This window comes from Diaphorina citri, unplaced genomic scaffold (genome assembly GCF_000475195.1).
Source record: "Diaphorina citri unplaced genomic scaffold, Diaci psyllid genome assembly version 1.1 scaffold674, whole genome shotgun sequence".
NCBI classification, from domain to species: Eukaryota; Metazoa; Arthropoda; class Insecta; order Hemiptera; family Psyllidae; genus Diaphorina; species Diaphorina citri.
Genome location: NW_007378107.1, coordinates 45,613 through 66,071, shown reverse-complemented (window position 1 = coordinate 66,071; position 20,459 = coordinate 45,613). Strand labels below are relative to the sequence as shown.

Below are 20,459 nucleotides of genomic sequence, written 5' to 3'. Positions count from 1 at the left end.
GGGTCTTTTCGGACGAAATTCCTGAGTTCAGTATGTAGGAGGACTATTGCACCCAACCAAACGAGGTAAAAAACTGAAGAGGTTTGATTTGATAGAGGGAACTGCATGTAACTATAGGTACGTAGGTACTGAGGTCTTATCATCTCAAAATGGAAGGGAGAATGTGCACCATCAGATAGGAGAAAATCCGCACTGTTCCGAGACCGAATCTCGTCGGATTTAAGGTAAAATTCGAACCGGGCGGGAATCGAACCCACAAAATAACTCTTAGACAGGTCTGCTTACCTTTCAAGCTAACTAGGCTGGCAAGTCTAACCTTTTAGTATAGGTATAAGTTGTCAAGTAGGGTTCACACATGGTTTCCGAAATGTTAGACATACCTACATGTTGTGGAAAACGGTCATATCACGTCCACATTTAGGAACCATTATCGTCCGACATTTCCAACATAAATGTGGACCCAGCTCCACAGCTCATCAAGTGGCCAATCTTTGGTCCACTTCCCCTCACCTTCTGATTTCTCGGTTTCCTCTCGCACGTTTAACATGAAGTTTCAAATCCAGCACGATTCACATAAGATCGATCTGTATTCTCTCAATGGTCTTTTATTTTCTTACCTGAACTTTAAGCAAATCTCTCAGATATATCAATTTGAACTTTCGCAAATGCAGAGCGGGTGGGTGGTTGGGGGACTTTGTCAGAGCAGCTTGGTATGACGAAATCTTCATTCAAGTGTGAAAAGCTGTGGATTGTCTATTTCTGTGTAGGTATTGGCGAGAATTTAGCCTGTTTGCATGATATATCATGTAGGTAATATTTTACTGTCGAATTCGACTGTCATTAATGATAATGTGGTAGAAAGGGTGTGTTTACTTATTTTTAGAAATGAAATCTAAATGTGAAATGTCTTGGGCTAAAAACAGAGTCGAGCAAAGAGTATTGAGCTTTTTGCTCTCAGCTCCCTGTGGTTTGAACACGTCGCTTTCCTCTAGGTACCTAGATGTAGGTATAGGTAAATAGGTACCTACATCATACATCAGGGGTTTCCAACTAGCGGCCCGCGGGCCACATGTGGCCCGCTAGAGCTAGACCATTTCTGTGGCCCGCGAAGCTTTTTGGGATTTGTACAAACTTACCAGTGTAATTATCACTGAGTCATGGAAACTGACCCCCTTTAGTGTTCAGCTACAATTATTAGGAGAATACTTTTTGAAAAATTTCGCCTGCGGCGCTAAAACTTCGATCGGACTGCATTTCTGAAAAGTTGGGGGGAGGGGATGGGGGTTCCTACCATGCTCCTCTATGTACATATGTGGCCCGCGAAGGACCTCTCAATGGAACATGTGGCCCGCATACACATGGAAGTTGATGGAAACCCCTGACCTACATATACTTACTTGATGTGCTCTATGCGCTAAGCTTTCCGCTTTAACTCTGTGTTTAGCCTTACAGACTCACGGTGAAAGAAAACATGAGCGGTTGGATGGAAGAGCCAGAAAAAATCTTTTTTTTTAATGAGGTTTGACAGAGGCAACTGTAACTGCTAAGGTTTTATCGTCCCGAAATCGAAGAGAGAAGAAAGACAGGATAGGAGAAAGCTAGCCGTTCCGAGAACGAACAATGAACATTCAACATTATCCCTTCAGGATAAAATCCGCCCCTAGTGGGAATCGAACCCGCGGCCTAGACGCTTACAAAAGGCAGACGCGCTACCAACCAAGCTAACAAGGCTGGGCCAAAAGATGTCAAAAATTCAAAATGTCACTTCCACCAATCAGTAGTTACTTTTTGGTCCTTTGGGACGAGCAAAACCTATCGTATTCGATTATGTGAAACAAAACATGGCTGAACCAATGAGATTGTGAGATTTCGTGGAGCATGTGTTTACGTCCAAAGCGGAATCTGATTGGTTTAGCCAAAAAAGTCGAATACGATAACGGTATAAAACGGTATTGCTGGCGCGATCTAGCGGAAAAGTTATACACTAACTCTGAACAAGTGGTTCTTTGTAGAACGAAAACGGGTGACCATACAGCACTGGTGATTATTATTTTGATGGAATGTTTTACACTGCTTGATGAAAATAAATAATAATAAATTTAATAAAACTGCCATTAAAAAATCGTGGTAGGTACCTTTGTAGATAGACTTTGAAATTTTTAAAAATATCCCAGTCCTTCTGGCCGTGGTTATGAACAGGGCCATCGTAGGACATCGTGAGATAGCTGTCCCGGCGGCAATTTTTAAAATTCATTTTATATTTATTTTTGTTTGCTTTGTAATTTGCTTGTTTTTAATTAGCTAATATAAATGAAAAGTATAATATAAACGTGCAAACTAAAGATAAGAAGTAAAAAATGAATTCAGATTGTACAAGTTGCGGAAAAAAATCAAAAATTCGAATTTCCCGCCAACTTTACACGCGAAAAGTCCGACGATGTCCTACGATGGCCCTGTTCATAACCACGGCCTCAGGGCTGAGATGAGCTCGGACGACGTGAGATAGCTGTCCCGGCGGCAATTTTTAAAATTCATTTTATATTTATTTTTGTTTGCTTTGTAATTCGCTTGTTTTTAATAGCTAATATAAATGAAAAGTATAATATAAACGTGCAAACTAAGGATAAAAAGTAAAAAATGAATTCAGATTGTACAAGTTGCGGAAAAAAAAATCAAAATTTCGAATTTCCCGCCAACTTTACACGCTTAAAGGCCGACAATGGCCTAGCTCAGCCCAGTACATAAACACACCCTCAGGCCGTGGTTATGAACAGGGCTGAGATAGGCCATTCTGAGATGTTCTTGGCAAGTGGAAAATGATGTGGTAACTTAACACAGAGCCTTCATGAGCGTGTAAAGTTGGCGGGAAATTCGAAATTTTGATTTTTTTTCCGCAACGCGTAGTACAATCTGAATTCATTTTTTACTCATGTGGTAACTTAACACAGAGCCTTCATGAGCGTGTAAAGTTGGCGGGAAATTCGAAATTTTGATTTTTTTTCCGCAACGCGTAGTACCTAAAATCTGAATTCATTTTTTACTTTTTATCTCTAGTTTGCACGTTTATATTATACTTTTCATTTAAATTAGATATTACAAACAAGCGAATTACAAAGCAAACAAAAATAAATATAAAATAAATTTTAAAAATTGGCGCCGGGACAGAGGGTTAGAAAAAAGCCCAACAATCCCACGCTATTCTCGCTTAAGTTACCACTCGAATGCAAAACTGTAGAAACAATATCCTATCTCACCTCGTCCGAGCTCATCTCAGCCCTGTTCATAAACACAGCCTCAGGTTCCGCCAACAACCCTACACGCTTGCTGTTGCAAGTTCCAATAGCTGAGGGATTTTATTTTATATATTTATATTTTGCTGTTGCAACTTCCAATAGCTGAGGGATTTTATTTTATATATTTATATTTTAAACGATTGGAAACACTGTGGGTAAACATGGTTCAGGCCGTGGTTATGAACAGGGCCATCGTAGGACATCGTCGGACTTTTTGCGTGTAAAGTTGGCGGGAAATTCGAATTTTTGATTTTTTTTCCGCAACTTGTACAATCTGAATTCATTTTTTACTTTTTATCTTTAGTTTGCACGTTTATATTATACTTTTCATTTATATTAGCTAATAAAAACAAGCAAATTACAAAGCAAACAAAAATAAATATAAAATGAATTTTAAAAATTGCCGCCGGAACAGCTATCTCACGTCGTCCGAGCTCATCTCAGCCCTGTTCATAAACACAGCCTCAGGTTCCGCCAACAACCCTACACGCTTGCTGTTGCAACTTCCAATAGCTGAGGGATTTTATTTTATATATTTATATTTTAAACGATTGGAAACACTGTGGGTAAACATGGTTCAGTTTGGGGTTATGAACAGGGCCATCGTAGGACAACGTCGGACTTTTTGCGTGTAAAGTTGGCGGGAAATTAGAATTTTTGATTTTTTTTCCGCAACTTGTACAATCTGAATTCATTTTTTACTTTTTATCTTTAGTTTGCACGTTTATATTATACTTTTCATTTATATTAGCTATTAAAAACAAGCAAATTACAAAGCAAACAAAAATAAATATAAAATGAATTTTAAAAATTGCCGCCGGGACAGCTATCTCACGTCGTCCGAGCTCATCTCAGCCCTGTTCATAAACACACCCTCAGCCAGGGTGTTGAAGATAATGTAATTTCGGGTATTTCGTTGTTGGTTGTTGGCAACAAGGAGCTTAAGGCCGTGGTTATGAACAGGGCCATCGTAGGCCATCGTCGGCCTTTTTGCGTGTAAAGTTGGCGGGAAATTCGGATTTTTGATTTTTTTTCCGCAACTTGTACAATCTGAATTCATTTTTTACTTTTTATCTTTAGTTTGCACGTTTATATTATACTTTTCATTTATATTAGCTATTAAAAACAAGCAAATTACAAAGCAAACAAAAATAAATATAAAATGAATTTTAAAAATTGCCGCCGGGACAGCTATCTCACGTTGTCCGAGCTCATCTCAGCCCTGTTCATAAACACACCCTCAGCCCTGTTCATAAATGGGAAAACTTTGAACTACATCTTTATGACTCCCCATGACTTCACGTGACGTGACATGATGGTAGTGTGTCTCTACCTTTACTCCTCTTTTTTTCCCAAGTATAAAAATCTTGTTAAAGTCAGAAAGCGTCAAAAAGATTTGAACAGATGCATCACTTTTTCTCTGCCTCCTATTTATTATAAACGTATAAAACTAATTGACGGATTAATCCCCATGGAACCTCAGTGCTATTGTGTGAATGAGAGATGAGAAGGGAGGGGATGGAAAGTAACTTTTCTCTCCAAATAGAGTCTGTTGTAAGCAAAAAGAAATGTTGCTAAAAGCCTTTTTTAGTTTTTTATTCAACCAGAAGATGATAGATCAATAAGAAAAGTGCTTAGTTAATAAAGGATATTTAGAGTTGAAAATCCTGACTATTGACTACTTTTGAATGGAACAGCATATTCAAAGAGACTACTTCGAAGATAATTATTTTTACTTTTATAGCAAAACATTTAACTTTTTACCTTCTTGCGATTTAGCATTAATATTTCCTGTTCCATTGCTAAAATACTATTAAAAAGGATTATAGAAAAACAAAAAAGCACCATTTTATTAAAACAGGCCAATTATCTCTCAGTTTGAAAAACAAAGTTTTATTTGCACAACTGACCCATGGAAACTCTGGAGGTAAACTTTTGCACCTCAATCCATTACATTCAGATCTCACTTGAGTTTATTTACCTCGGTTAATCTGAGAGGTAAAATTAACTTGAGAATATTTTTTTGAAAAATTCACTTTCGGACTTTGTGCGTACCTTTCTTTCTCAATGAATCTTTAGGTAGATGGATAAATGCACTTTTTCCAATATTCACAGGGTGGAATTTTCAAGTGAAGACTTTTGGCTTTTTTTACGAAGAAAATTTATAAATATTTAGAAAAAGACAATGAAAAAAAAAAAAAACCGTTTACCCCAATTAATGCAAAGTAAGCCTTTGTAAAATCCCCTATTTTTTATATAATAATTAATAATAAATGAAAAAAATAATAAAAAACCTCGGCCCCGCCGGGAATCGAACCCAGACCTCCTGCGTGCAAGCCTAGTGTGATACCCACTCGGCTACGGAGCCTACACAGAGAATTATAAAAACACAACAGAGGGGATTTTGCGATGTTGCCAAAACGAAAATCTCGAAACTCTTGGGTTTTAAAACTGCGCGGTTTAAAATGTGTCAGAAACACTTGGTCAACAAAACACTCGGTCAACTCCGGAGTTTGGGTGAACCATTGGTTTTCAAACTCGCGAGTCAACCGAGGATGTTAGAAACCGGCCATGATGAGGCTTTCAAACGCCAATTTTCAGGTATGTTTGAAATTTATGTAAAGTTCTAGTTTCACTTAATTGCTCAAACTTATGAATATACATACAGCATGGCTCAGAAGTTCTAAAAAACACCTTGTAACTTTTGTACAGCTTGGAATTTTGGTTGTTTTTTTGAGAGAGAGAGAGATAAAAAAGAGCCCATGGGGCATTTGTGATGTCAAAATCCAAGTTCAAACCCTGGAATTGACACTGTTTGTATAAATGAAGTAAATTCTCAACACCTTTTGTTACTGGTCAAATTGCATCTTGAAATTAAAAATATATATAAATAAAGTGAGAAGGGAGTATTCCCCTAGCTATAAAATGATAGAACAGAGCTTAAGAGGTGACTATGAGGTAATATGTAGAAGGTATTATTCTTTGATAGCAGAAAGTTTTCTTTTTTCTATGAGATGATTTCTCTTCCCTTACGAATAATTTCTTACTTTATAACAATTTTTGTCACTGTTTTAACATTCCTAACCTTGAAACTACCTTTAGGACACTCCTGAAGCAAATATTTTCCCTTATATAGGAAATTTGTTGGCAATTTTTCACTGACATGTCTTCTAGATAATTACTGAAAATGCTGATCAGGGAAATTTCTAAATTAAAACTCACCTAAAGGTAATGGGGCTCAACCAAAGAAATTTTTTTCGAGATAGAGTCCTATTCCGATGTAAAAGTACCCAAAAAGTGCATTGGCGCACTCAAAAACATCCAAAACGGTCCCTAAATCCCCTAAAATGTCGCTCAAAGGTCACAAAAAATAACGTTGAAGCAGCCATGGTTTACAACCTTGCATGAACTGACGTCATCACAAAAAAATGGCTGCCCGCAAAAATTTTGTGCGTTTCAAAATTCGAAAATTTCAAACAAAGATTTCTCCTCTTAGGAAGCCTCAAATGAAATTTTAAGCATTTCTATTGAAATCAGCGTGTTTCGAACTTCCTTTATCAGCAAAGAAAAAAAAAGTGGTTGAGCCCCATTCCAGAGGTCAACAGAGTGTTTATGTAAATGTAGTAGGTGTTATTATATGACAACTCAGGTGCTCACTGCAGCATTGTAGGACATACAATTAACAATTCAGTAAAAAGACCTTGCTTCACTAGGAAAAAAAGGTAAATGTAAATGCAATTTCTTTGTGTTATTATGTCACAACTTTGGTGCTCACTGCAGCATTGTAGGATTTTTTCCCAATATCTCAATAATCCTAAAATCCAATGTTTACCTACCATGCTGGCACCGGTTGCTATGCACATTTACATGTCATAGCTACTCATTTTCCTCATAAGGCTGAGTGGGCCCCGCAACAGCCAGTCACGGAATCAATTATCTGCATAATACAAATTTCTTGACCCCGCCGGGAATCGAACCCGGGTCTCCTGCATGCAAGGTGAGTGCAGTGACCACTACGCCATGGGAGCTACTAAAAAAAAAAAAAGGTACTTAAATGTAAATTAATAGATGGTAGTAGAAAATGACAGTAAAATACAACTGGTAGTGATAGGTAGTAGTGGTTTATCTTGACCCCACCGGGAATCGAACCCGGGTCTCCTGCATGCAAGGTGAGTGCAGTGACCACTACGCCATGGGAGCTACTAAAAAAAAAAAGGTACTTAAATGTAAATTAATAGATGGTAGTAGAAAATGACAGTAAAATACAACTGGTAATGATAGGTAGTAGTGGTTTATCTTTTAAAATACCATTTTTTTTTAAGTATGTAGTTGCAAATTAAGGTTGGAGCCAGGGTTGGCCCCAGGGGGCCCAAATTTAAGAGAGAACCCTCTACTTGTGATTCATCATATGAAAGGTTTTCAAGAACATACTTTGGTACAAGATTGAGCTTGATTCAACAACCAGGGCCGGAGTTATGGTCTATTCAATTTCTCATATTTTCATGTTCTTCTGCCAATAGGGGAAGCACCAAAAATGGGAAATTCATATCAATTGGTGATTTGTGCTAATGGGTCATAATAAAATTTAGACTTTCGGCCCTGATGGCCTCTAAAGGTGAAAATTGATGGTTCAAAATTTTATTTTTGGGGCTGAATTTTTTTTTTTTTTTTACGTGTACGTGCACGTGAATGGGTTTGTTAAAGATTAGGATTAGTGAAAACACTCGCAAATTTGTTAATTAAATCTAGACTCTAGAGTACAAGTTTATTGAGTTTTTAAAAACAGTACACAGTCACGAGGTACAATTCCTATTACAAGGTACAATCACTATTACAAAATACAATCACTTATCTATCACTTTTAACACTAACTTTTGCTAAGGTACTTTACTGTCACTTATCGCGGGGCTAACACACTAGAAAAACTCACTATCTCTGTACTAATTGCTTCCAGGCCTGGAAGATATAAAGCTCTGAAAATGCTCAAGCAGCTCGCAGTAGGTAGTGCGTTCAAAACGCAGATTCCTTCAATTCTAAACAAGGTCTTATATATTTGATTGATAATAACATTACATTTTATGGAACAATAATCAAGACCTGTTTAAATTTATACTCTTGCAGTCTAAACAAGGTCTTATATATTTGATTGATAATAACATTACATTTTATGGAACAATAATCAAGACCTGTTTAAATTTTAAAAAAAAGACTATTGCTTACTAGATTGCTTACTAACACAGGTTTAAGGCTTGCACAGATCCAACACAACACTGACTCACAGGTGGGTACCTACCCTCAATTTATAGCTCCACAAGAGAGTGAGGAAGCACCTAGAATGTCGAATTCTTCCTAAATTCCAGACAATCCTATGTCATTACCATACATCATAATACAAGAGAGTGAGGAAGCACCTAGAATGTCGAATTCTTCCTAAATTCCAGACAATCCTATGTCATTACCATACATCATAATTTTTTTTCTAGAACAGACTTTGAAAATCAACAATATTGTGTGTATACCTGTTTAACTATAAGTACCTATAGTTTAGCTCTCCTTCTCGAACCATATTCTCTCTATCCTAGTACAGGGGTTTTCAACTTGTGGCCCAAGAAGTACCTTTCTACATAGTATCTGGTATGCATGAACAATGAACATGGAAGTTGGAGAGATTCACAATTGTAACTAGTTCTGTTTGAATCCTACCAGGTTGCGTTACCATTTTGATTTTACTTCTCAAGGCTTCTTGTTCATAGTTTATACATGATACCTACATAGCTAGTTACCTACTCTGAAGTCTCACGTTTTGTAACTATGAATCATTAATGGGACCTATTTGAAGCACAAATCACCAATCAATATGAATTTTCCATTTTTGGTGCTTCTCCTATTGGCGGGAGAACATGGAAAAATGAAAATTTGAATAGGCCATAACTCCGTCCCTGATAGTCTAATCAAGCTCAAACTTGTACCAAAGTACTACGTTTTTAAGACCTTTAATATGATGTATCACAAGTAGGGGGTTCTCATTTAATATTTTAAAGTTGGGCCCCCTGGGGCCAATCCTGTCCCCAGACGAAATTTGGTGACTACTTCAAAAAATGGTAAAAGATAATACACTACCCTAAATTTCAGCTTCTCATCTTTAGCTGTTCAAAAAATATTCAGGGGTCCCCGGACTTAAACACTGTATTGCAGCCTTTGGCCACTATTTTTGGCAAAAAGTCCATTGTAATATATAGAATTAGAGAACCTTTTGAATTATCAAACAGTCGTTACATATTCTTCACAATCATATCTATTCAGTTAGCAAATGACAAGAGACAAGAAATCTACGTGATTAGAAAGAAAATCCTATTGAAGACAAATATCCTATGATTAATTGGTATTCTGTGCTTTTATTTGGCAACCAGCCAGAGGCTGGCAGATTGTTTATGTATTTTTTAAAAATATATAATCTCTTCTTCTAGTGCCAGCCCCTGATAGTTCTGGAGAATTGAGATTCCCTTAAATTCGTTCCCCATTAAAATAAAGAATGTGCTTTTATGGCTTTTCGAAATTTCAAATGGTTCTCGATTTTTCAGGAGTGGCAAGTGATTTTCTATGTATTCTGCTGTTTGTTTTTAGGGTATATCAAAGCTGGTGTAGTTGCTGATGAAATTGAAGGAATGTACAAGAAAGCCCATGAGAATATTAGAGCTGACCCTGCTCATATCAAGAAAGAAAAGAAGACACCAACTGTTGATTCCAAAGGCAAGATCCAGAAACCCAAGAGATGGAACAAGAAGAAGCTCACTTTGGCTCAACGGAAAGAACGTGTTTCTACTGCCAAAGCTAACTTCCTCAAGAAATTGGGCAAAGAAACGGCTTAAATCTACCCAGAACATTTCATACTCAAAAAGAATATATTCTGACTTCTCTTTGTTATGATGTAATCAATCATTGTTTTTATTTTTATTCCAGCTGAACAATCAGTGACTCCCGACCAGTAGCCTGTTCCACAGAAGTATGGACTAATGATGAAAATCATTAGTGTAGGTACCCTACGTAATTTAGTATCACTTTTGTTATTCCATACTTTCATGGAACAGAAGCTGGGGGGGAGGGGTTCCAGTCATTTTTTAAAAATTTCCGGCCATTTTTCAACCAGGTGCTTTAGAAAAGAACACAACATTAATTTACTCTTGGTAAAAATTAGAAAAATTCTCTGGACCCTAGCCGGAACTCCAGGTGCTTTAGAAAAGAACACAACATTAATTTACTCTTGGTAAAAATTAGAAAAATTCTCTGGACCCTAGCCGGAACTTTTTTTTTAGTCCGTTTTTTCCCTCTAAACTCTAAAGTAATGGTAAAAAAAGGAACGATTTTTAAAAAGTTCCGGCTAGGGCCCAGAGAATTTTTCTAATTTTTACCAGTGTTCTTCCTGTTACTAACAACTTTATTTTATGATCAATTAATTAAGAAAAAATAGGGCCGAATGCACGACTGAAAGCCGAACGCAATGCACAGTCGTACCTTGATGATTAGGGATTCCTTTTAGTGCTTTCCTAAAATTCATATGCATAGTGGATCCTAAACTCCTTGTTACGCAAGCGCAATGTGTATTTCCGGCTTTCTTTTACATTTTAATTTCAATACACTGACGTGCAGAAAATTTGGAACAGAGTGAATGTCAAAAAACGCCAAGATACCTATTTCATAATTTTACTATTTGGGGGATCACAACTTAAAAATCTTAAATGAGAACCCCCTACTTGTGATACATCATATCAAAGGCCTTAAAAAGCTAATATGTCAAAAAACGCCAAGATACCTATTTCATAATTTTACTATTTGGGGGATCACAACTTAAAAATCTTAAATGAGAACCCCCTACTTGAGATACATCATATCAAAGGCCTTAAAAAGCTAACATGAAATTTATAAACATCCACTTTTACCCCCTGAGGCAAATCAGGGCCGTAAATCTAAATTTAACTTTTGGGTCTGAATTTCAAAATGGATTATCGATCATGAGTGGGACGTATATCTGAAACACAAATCACCGATTTAAAACGAATTTTCCATTCTTCCTATGGCAGGAAGAACATGGGAAAATTGAACAGGCCATAACTTCGACCCTGGTTATCGGATCGAGTACAAACTCGTACCAAAGTATTACGTTCTTTAAGGCTTTTGAAATAATGTATCACAAGTAGGGGGTTCTCAATTGAGATTTTTTGATAGCGGCCAGCTGCAGTCACAAGGGGAGGCCAGGGCCATAATTTCACGCGAAAAAAAAAATCCCCAAAAAAATTACGGATGTCTCGGCGTTTTTTGATACTCTAAGCCTAAGCTAAGCGGTAATAAAGATAATAAAAATTTGATATAGCGGTGTATAGCTAGGAAAGTGTAATATTCAATGGTATTGGTATAGGTAGAACAAAAGAATATATGTAATAGTAGACGTTGACGAATCGAGAATACAAAAAGAACTGTTCAGGTATTTGGGGGAGAATGGTGTTTAATTTTCCTCTTCTTGAAGACACTAAAGAACAGGTGGTGGACATAACCAGTCAGCCAATGTCAAAGGATAAGACTTGAATAAAAAAGTGCTAAAAAATATGAGTTCCTTCAAGAATATTTAGAGGAAAAATTTACACACTCGTGTATGTATAATGTATATTATAAACAAACTTACTCCGTTGTTACCTTCTTACAATTAATCTTCTTCTATATAGAGGTCTTCTAAGTCGAACACTCCTCTTTTTCTTCTTACTTTGATGCGAGAAACATAATGAGTCTGAAACAAAATTCGTTGTAATATTGGTTTATGTTGATATGTAGAAAAATAACAATAGTGTACAAAATAAATCGACCTATGAGTTGCGAGCTCACCATTATCCATCATATTTTTTGGTATAAATAGCTGTAGGCGAAATTTTTGCGCAATAATATTCAGAAAACCAGGCTCATCAAAAATTATATCTTTAGCACGCTGCTTTTTTCTGTCATTATTATTATTTGATCAACTATTTTTAGAGAACCAAGCGAAATTTAAAAAAAATAGGTCTGTAATTTTCTCATTACTATAACAAACTAGCGAAATTTTTGCGCAATAATATTCAGAAAACCAGGCTCATCAAAAATTATATCTTTAGCACGCTGCTTTTTTTTTCTGTCATTATTATTATTTGATCAACTATTTTTAGAGAACCAAGCGAAATTTTAAAAAAATAGGTCTGTAATTTTCTCATTACTATAACAAACTATAGCTTCGTAGCTTCGCTATAGTTTGTTGATAGAAAGTACTAATGATTTACTCACCTGAAGTTAATAGTTTTAGTAGCTAAGTGTCGATTACACTCAGATGTGTCCGGAAATGGTAAAATGAAGTATGGGCTTTCATTCTCTTGTTCATTAAACTCAAACTTGTGGATCTTTGGTTGAACTTTCATGTCACCAAATGGCCCTCGTAAGACCATGAAATGGACTGTCATTGCAGTGGTAGTCTTTGTTTTTAGAATCAACTAAAATCAGGGAAATGAAAAAAAAGAAAGAAAAAAAAAGAGAGAGAGAAAAGTATTAGTACAAAAAATGCTTATTCTTTGAGAATCGAATAACGTGATAACAGTTTACAATAAGCTTACAATAGTAATCTTATATTATAAAAACGGAAAATCTAAACCGATCCTGAGATATGATCAATTTTTGATCGCTAAAATCACCATAAGAACTACACAGAGTGCAGAGACTACGGGAAAGAAAACTTTTCCTCGCTCGCTTAATATTTGAGTTTCGTTTATGTTTTTAGTTTGATAACTACATATGCAGCTATTAGGGAGCGCACAGCGCGACCGTATTTTTATCTTTCGTTTATGTTTTTAGTTTGATAACTACATATGCAGCTATTAGGGAGCGCACAGCGCGACCGTATTTTTATCATTTTCTACAAGTTTGGCCATGCCTCGGGATGAACTAGCGGTATTCCGGAGCGAAGCGACGGAATTCTGCTAGTAATACATAATAACAACAACCATCATACCAACAAAAACAACAACGTCTACAAATGGCGCTCAACAACAACGTCTAAATGTCAATGGGTTTTCGCGTTTATCTCGGAAGATTCAAATCGAATCTACGTCTACAAATGGCGCTCAACAACAACGTCTAAATGTCAATGGGTTTTCGCGTTTATCTCGGAAGATTCAAATCGAATCTTTTTTTTAGTCAAAATAAACTCACTTTTTTATGCTGATTTCATTTCTGACCTCAAAAATATAAAATTACAAATTTTCATCAGTAAATGGGGATTTTAGCTTTTTTTTTTTTCAAGACCAAAAACATTAAAATTTGGCTGTCTTTCAAAAGATGTGAGTTTTTCATGTTTGCCCTAAAAAAGTTTATCAATTAGAAGCCATGAGGATTTTGTTAGGCTTTCCATAAAAATTCGAGTATCCAGGCCTGGAAGATATAAAGCTCTGAAAATGCTCAAGCAGCTCGCAGTAGGTAGTGCGTTCAAAACGCAGATTCCTTCAATATTCAAATTCAATACTGGAACCCAGTTGGGGATTGCCCGTTCACACGCCTTTTGACTTTCAGAATGTGAAAAGAAAAAGCAATATGTTTATTACTTGCAAATCAAATGATAAATATATTAATGGAATAAGAGATATTGATTAAAAATTAACTATTGTACAGGATATAGGTAGGGTTTCAAAATGTGCGATTGTACGGCGCTCGAGCCCCGAGGATAGATAGATAAACACGTGAGTACAATTTTACCTTCCCTATAGGGACGAGCTTTTCTTGTACGAAAATCAGAAGTATTTTCTTACAAACAATGGATAAATTAAAAAAATTAAATGAAAATTTCAAACAACTAAATCTAATTTGAAAAGTTTAAAAAAGAAATACAGGGCGCGGAAAAAGTCCGGCAGAGGCTGAATATCTTTCGATTGGCTTTAATTAAAACTTTGTATGGTCAAATGGTTTGTAAAAAATTACTTGGGGGACACTTTGAATTTTCAGGAGCGGACACCATGGGCGGAACTGACCTAAGGTCTCTAGCCTCAACAATTTTTTTACAAGCTATTTGACCATGCAAAGTTTCAATTTCGCACTTAAAGCTAATCAAAATAATAATAATAATAATAATAATAATAATAAATCTACAATTCAATTGATCAAACTATCTGGTCAAGTTGTGTCGATCTTTAAGAGATATAGTATTCACTTCAGATGAACTTGAAATCATCAAAACTCAAGTCCGAAGTGAGTTATCTCATGATAATAGTGATAATAAGAATACATAATAAAATGGATGGATGAAAAATGTTTACTGTCGGCATTTTAAATAGCTAGATGAGTAGTGGAGGATAGCAGAGAACAGGGATAGATAGGAGTTGAAGAAAGTGATTCTGATGATAAAGGGTGTCCCAATAAAAACGCAAGATTTGATTTCCAATAAAGCATGGATTTCCATGAAAAATAATGATTTCTCACATAATTTGAGAAGAAAACATTCTGAAATTATGTTTGGAACAATAATCGGGCAAAAAACCTCCTCGAATTTGATGGCACATTCGTTCTCTTGTGACAAAATTTTCGATGACAAATTTGAGGAAATCAGGCTGGATGTCGTTGGTACAGCGTTCAATTTCATCTTTCAATGCTTCAGTGTTTGTGGGTTTGTTGGTGTAAACTTGTGACTTTAAATACCCCCGCAGCAAGTAGTCTAGAGGGGTCAAATCACATGATAATGGGGGCGAGTTCTCGTCACTAAAACGGAAAATGACATGATCACGACCAGGAATATGTTCGCGCAAAAGTGACGTGTCGTTTTATTATGCGAACGCGGTGTCGAACAGTTTAGTGCTCCATGATTACTAAACTTGATTTGTTTACAATCAATATGTCTAAGATTGGGCATAACAAAGTAATGAAATTACTAATGACTATTCCAAATCTTGCTTTCTTATTGGCACACCCTTTACAATAGCCTGGGCTGTGAGCGCTTGGATCAGCAAAGAAATTTTGAGCAAGGTGCAACTGCCACAGGATTCATTTTACAAAATTTACTGGCGAAAAAATTAAAATTGAAAGATTATCCAATTTTATTTTATTACTGTTATTTCTTTTAAAATCCTAATTAATTAATATGATAGTTATTGAAATTCAAATTAATAAAGAAAAGAATATTTTCTTTTCATTTTTCATCTTGTATTTAATAAACAAACTGAGCTGATATGGAATTTAGCAACTTTCCATATTCAAGAACTCTTCATTAACAGAAAAAAAGTAAATTGGATACAAACCTTTTCTATTTTTGATTACCTACCACGTAGATCAGTAGCAAATAGGTACTAAAAACAAACCCAATATAAACCAATGGCCAAAAAAAAGCATTTTGGCTCATCAGTCTGTTGTCCTTGCTCCACTGGTCTTGGATCCCATCACTCCATCAGTGCTGACTTTTCCCGTCTGAAAACCTAGCTGCTAAAAGGGTGAAAGAAGTGTACATACATGGACAATAATGATGATTAGGGTTAAATACACACTTGAAAATGACTATGGTTAGGGACTCACCTGTGGATTCCATGGAAAATTAATTTTATTTTTAACTGAAGAAAGAGTTACCTGATAAGTCATTTCACGGTCAGAACTTAGGGTTGGATCTCTTTGACATGTGTTGATGCGTGCTTTAACCACCCACTGATTGTTAAAAGCAGAAAACCGACTTGTTTCATAAAACAATTTATGAATAAATTCATCAGTGCGATATGGTTTCATTTGTAGCTCTGAAAAAAAGAACAAATTTTTACACTTGGTTATTGTCAAAGGAAATTTCCCTACACGCAGTGTTAACCTATGTGAGGTCAACCCACCTGGCTCTCTTTTACATAACGGTGAGTCTTTTCATCTTGTATTTAATAAACAAACTGAGCTGATATGGAATTTAGCAACTTTCCATATTCAAGAACTCTTCATTAACAGAAAAAAAGTAATTTTTGGTAGGAACTTGACTTTTTTGACATTTGTTTTTTGTAGGGGATATTTGTTTCTTGATTGCCAATTAAAAGATTTATAATTTGGTATTGCAGTACACAGAAAAACCACATTTTAATGTGCAGTTCAAGTTAGTTACAGTCCACGGAATAGAGTTCTGAGATGAATTCAATGAAATTTCACAATGATGAAAATATAAAGAAATTAAAAAAAAGTACCTATATGCTTCAAATTAATATGTAGTACCATCATCAAAGCTAGAATACTCCAGTTACATGAAAATGGCGTTTTCTTGATATTGACCCAGTTACAGTCCCCTCTAATCAAACCTCTTAAAAAATGTACATATTTGTTGTTTCCAAAATTTTTACCTCCACTCCTAAAGCAGGGTGAACGTCGAGACACGGCGCCGGCGTAGGAAAGAACAGGCCTGTTTTCTTTCCTTTCTAATCTGCGGCTGCGTTAGGAGTGGGGGTAAAAATTGTGAAAACTCAGCAAATGTGACATCTAGTGGAGAAATTGCTAACAATTTTGTACATACTTGTACATCACGTTGTATACAATTTTGTACATCACGTCGGGTTCGCATCGGAATGAAAAACAAAGCTGATTTTGCCGCGGACAGTTCATTTTCTGTGTACTCGGTCCTTCAAATCTACCGCCGCGGACCGTGGGGTGTCTTGCGTTTGCCCTCATTAATCTACAGACCAGTTCAGAGATGGTCAGTTTGTAGTTGAATATTATAAAGTAAAATTGAATATTCAGTTAGGCAATTGAGTAGCCCAATTCCAAAAGTGGACAACGGCCTAATTTTCGGAAATTGAGTTTTTGGTATATTATCTGGATTTGTCTTTTCAAGGCGAAACGATTGAGAATATTGTCAGGCGCCAAAGGGAGTTTAAATATCAGCTACGGTACTAAACATTTACGAAAATTCGCGTTTTGGCCAATTTCGGTTCCAAAAATAGAAAAAGCCCATCAATAGCATTTTCGGGTCCAGAACAGGACAAGTACCTTAGGTTCCAAAAGGGGACGAATCGGATTCTCGGTGCCAAAACTGGACATTTCGGAACTTTGACCTTAAATAACTAATTTTAATTAATCTCAATTTTGCCAAAAATGCCATATATTCCAACAGATCCCTTGGATTTTAGCTCTTAAATAACTAATTTTAATTAATCTCAATTTTGCCAAAAATGCCATATATTCCAACAGATCCCTTGGATTTTAGCCTCCTGTCTAGTTAATATTTTTTTTTTTTTTTTTTTTTTTTAGGAACACAAAATACATACTCTGTCCGTCCGTACTTGTCCAGAATGTTTAGTAATTGTGGTATCAATGATGTCTTGATTTTGCTTTCGTATGTGTAATAATAATAATAATAATAAATGTAATGGGATGAATAAATATACTATCTCTATATTTATTTTATAGGTACTAAAGAAAAATAAACTTAAATATTAATTTGAATAAAACTCTTCTTAAAAACTATTTCAGACTATTTCTAAATAAAATTATGTTGTTAGACCAGATATTTTGGGAAAACCACCATTTTTGTTGGAAGATTCATTACACTTCATAAAAAAGGACGCATTGCAAACTGCAATACATTCTAATTACACTAATGTAATGGAAAGTAAAAAAAAGGGGTGAATACACCATTCGCCCTCGAATTTTACATCAGAAGATTGTAGTTGTTTTTTTTTCGTACAAAGCGGCACTTATAACAGTTTGTTTATAAAGTCTTGACCAGGGGTAGGTTTCTCGAAAACCAATAAGGATGTCAAAAAACTAAAATTATCATGATTATTATTATTATTATTATTATTATTTGCCTTATTCATTCTGCATCATGAGAATAGTTGGGGAAAATAGCCAAGCTTACCATTGAAAATAATTTTCTCATATGACAGTAGCTCAAACAAGTTGTCATAGAGACGTTTCTCAATATCCTTTGTAGTTTCAATAGCCTGCAGAGATTCCATAACTTCTGCACCAGACTTGTGAGGATGAGCACAAGATTCCTCGTGAGATTTCAACTCATGCTGAGGTCCACACCATGGACATCCAATCATACTGTACTTGCATGTTGTCAACCTATAAATGATTTGCAAATATTAATCACAAGTAAAATATTATAATAACAAAAACCTTACTTATCTATTTTGAAGATAAAGTTCACCCAGGGCAAACCTGCAACTAGCACTTACAAGGCGGGAGTACTACCTTCCAAGGGAAGTATTGGAAATGGTAAATATTTTTAAAATTAAGAAATGGGTATAAATGTTGGTTTCAGGATCTCTTGCAAAAAAATATTTTTTGCATGGTCTGAGTCTGAACTGAACATATACATGTACCTACATGGTATTGTCTTTACCATATCATCAATAACAATTCTCTTCATCATGTTGTCAAACAGCAGAAATTTCAACTTTTTTTATACTTTCCTTATCATATACCCTTTAGTGCCTATAGGAAGGAAAGTAACGTAATCCATCAAAATTTTTGGTGGTCAGTTTTTAGTGTCAAAACACGTTTTGAGGACCCTAGAGCCTGAATCCAAAGTTTCAGCCATTGGTCCATAAGAGATAGAGACTTGAAATTTGGTATGTATACACCCTAGAGCCTGAATCCAAAGTTTCAGCCATTGGTCCATAAGAGATAGAGACTTGAAATTTGGTATGTATACACCCTAGAGCCTGAATCCAAAGTTTCAGCCATTGGTCCATAAGAGATAGAGACTTGAAATTTGGTATGTATACCAACAACAACAACAACAACAATATCAACACCAACAACTACTACAATAATAATGATAATAATAGGTAATTGAATTACCTTTCTTCACAAAGTCTTTGTTCATGATTTTCCAGAATATTGCGAGGGAATTCTTTGTTGCAAAACTGGCATTCTGATGGAAGTTCACTCACAGCTTTCTCAACAGCAAGGTTACGTGATGCACTGCTCTTGCTGATTTCAATCCTACAGTTAGGACATGTAGCAATTTCATCACGAAGTCTTGCATCTGCCAGCAAATGAGTAAGAAACGCACTTTTTGCAAACTCCGCGGTTAGTGAGCTCAAACTCTCGAGTTTCGTCTTGTCAGAAACCGGCCCTTAGTTATACAGAGTATTTATGAAGTCTGGGCCTCAGGGGTGTCAACATTAAATTCTTAAATAGGAACCCCTTGATTCAAATGAAAGGCCTGTTGCTGTAGCAAAATAAATTTGTGTTTTAATGTTGCTAGATTTTTGGTCTAGTGTATCTAGGGGTGTGACACCTGTTGTTGATTTATCCACATCCCCACTGTTGTGTTAATGATGTCTTGAGTGGTTATTTTCTTAGTGTTGTTGTGGTTGTAGTGTATACCCCCACAAAAACACAAAGGCCAAGTCTGCATTCCCAGTTTTTTGTGCCTGCTGAATCTTAATTCCTTTAACCTTCTCTCAATTTCAAATAAGCTATGTTTTTTCTAATCAAATAAATAAATATTAAATATGAAACCTGAAGGAAAAACATAGCCAAGTTGAAATTGAGAGAAGGTTAAAGGAATTAACACCCATATTTATAAACAAGTTCTTTAGATCATTCTGAGAATGCACTTGAGAAAAAAACTTACTCAGAGGTAAGCACATTCTAAGCCCATTCAATATAAAATGGTATTTATGAACAAGTCCAATAAGAGGTAAGATGGTCTTTCCTAAGATGATGCTAAGTGTGTGGTACTCATTGGCAACACTGTAATTTTACCCGGGATTTGTCAAAACGAGTATTTTCATTTGGAATGCCACAAATGAAAAATTCGAATTTCCCGCCAACTTTACACGCAAAAAGTCCGACGATGTCCTACGATGGCCCTGTTCATAACCACGGCCTGTTTAACTCTGTTAAGTTACCACATCATTTTCCACACGCCAAGGAAGGCCGACAATGGCCTATCTCAGCCCAGTACATAAACACGGCCTCAAGCCTCAAGTAAAGGATCTGGCACAGGGGAGCGTGTTGAGGACGAGATTTTTGTGGGAATTTTGCTATAAATCCCACCATTAAAAAAAATACCCTGAGGACGAGTGAAATTACATGGGATTTTTATTGTCGTCCTCTAACAAACATAAATAGGTACATACCTAGTGCGTATCACCAAACTTTAACCGAAGATGTAGGTAAATAGGTATGTAATCT

At 35.9% G+C, this 20,459-nt stretch overlaps 2 protein-coding genes across 2 annotated transcripts in view; one reads left to right on the top strand and one right to left on the bottom strand.

Annotated features, from left to right (window-relative positions):
* LOC103511085 (60S ribosomal protein L5) overlaps positions 1-10,229 on the top strand; it is an 11,689-nt gene extending 1,460 nt beyond the window's left edge. The window contains exon 2 of the mRNA XM_008475796.1: positions 9,918-10,229. Within this exon, the coding sequence (XP_008474018.1) occupies positions 9,918-10,162 (245 nt within the window). The 3' untranslated portion in view covers positions 10,163-10,229. The remainder of the gene's footprint in view (positions 1-9,917) is intronic.
* An 864-nt stretch (positions 10,230-11,093) lies between these two features.
* The window catches only part of LOC103511094 (cysteine and histidine-rich protein 1 homolog), a gene marked incomplete in the record, with an annotated part of 18,426 nt that continues 9,060 nt past the window's right edge, over positions 11,094-20,459 (bottom strand). Inside the window, 5 exon segments of the mRNA XM_017444850.2 lie at positions 11,094-12,072; positions 12,597-12,799; positions 15,909-16,069; positions 18,163-18,374; positions 19,116-19,320. Of these exon segments, the coding sequence (XP_017300339.1) occupies positions 12,045-12,072; positions 12,597-12,799; positions 15,909-16,069; positions 18,163-18,374; positions 19,116-19,320 (809 nt within the window).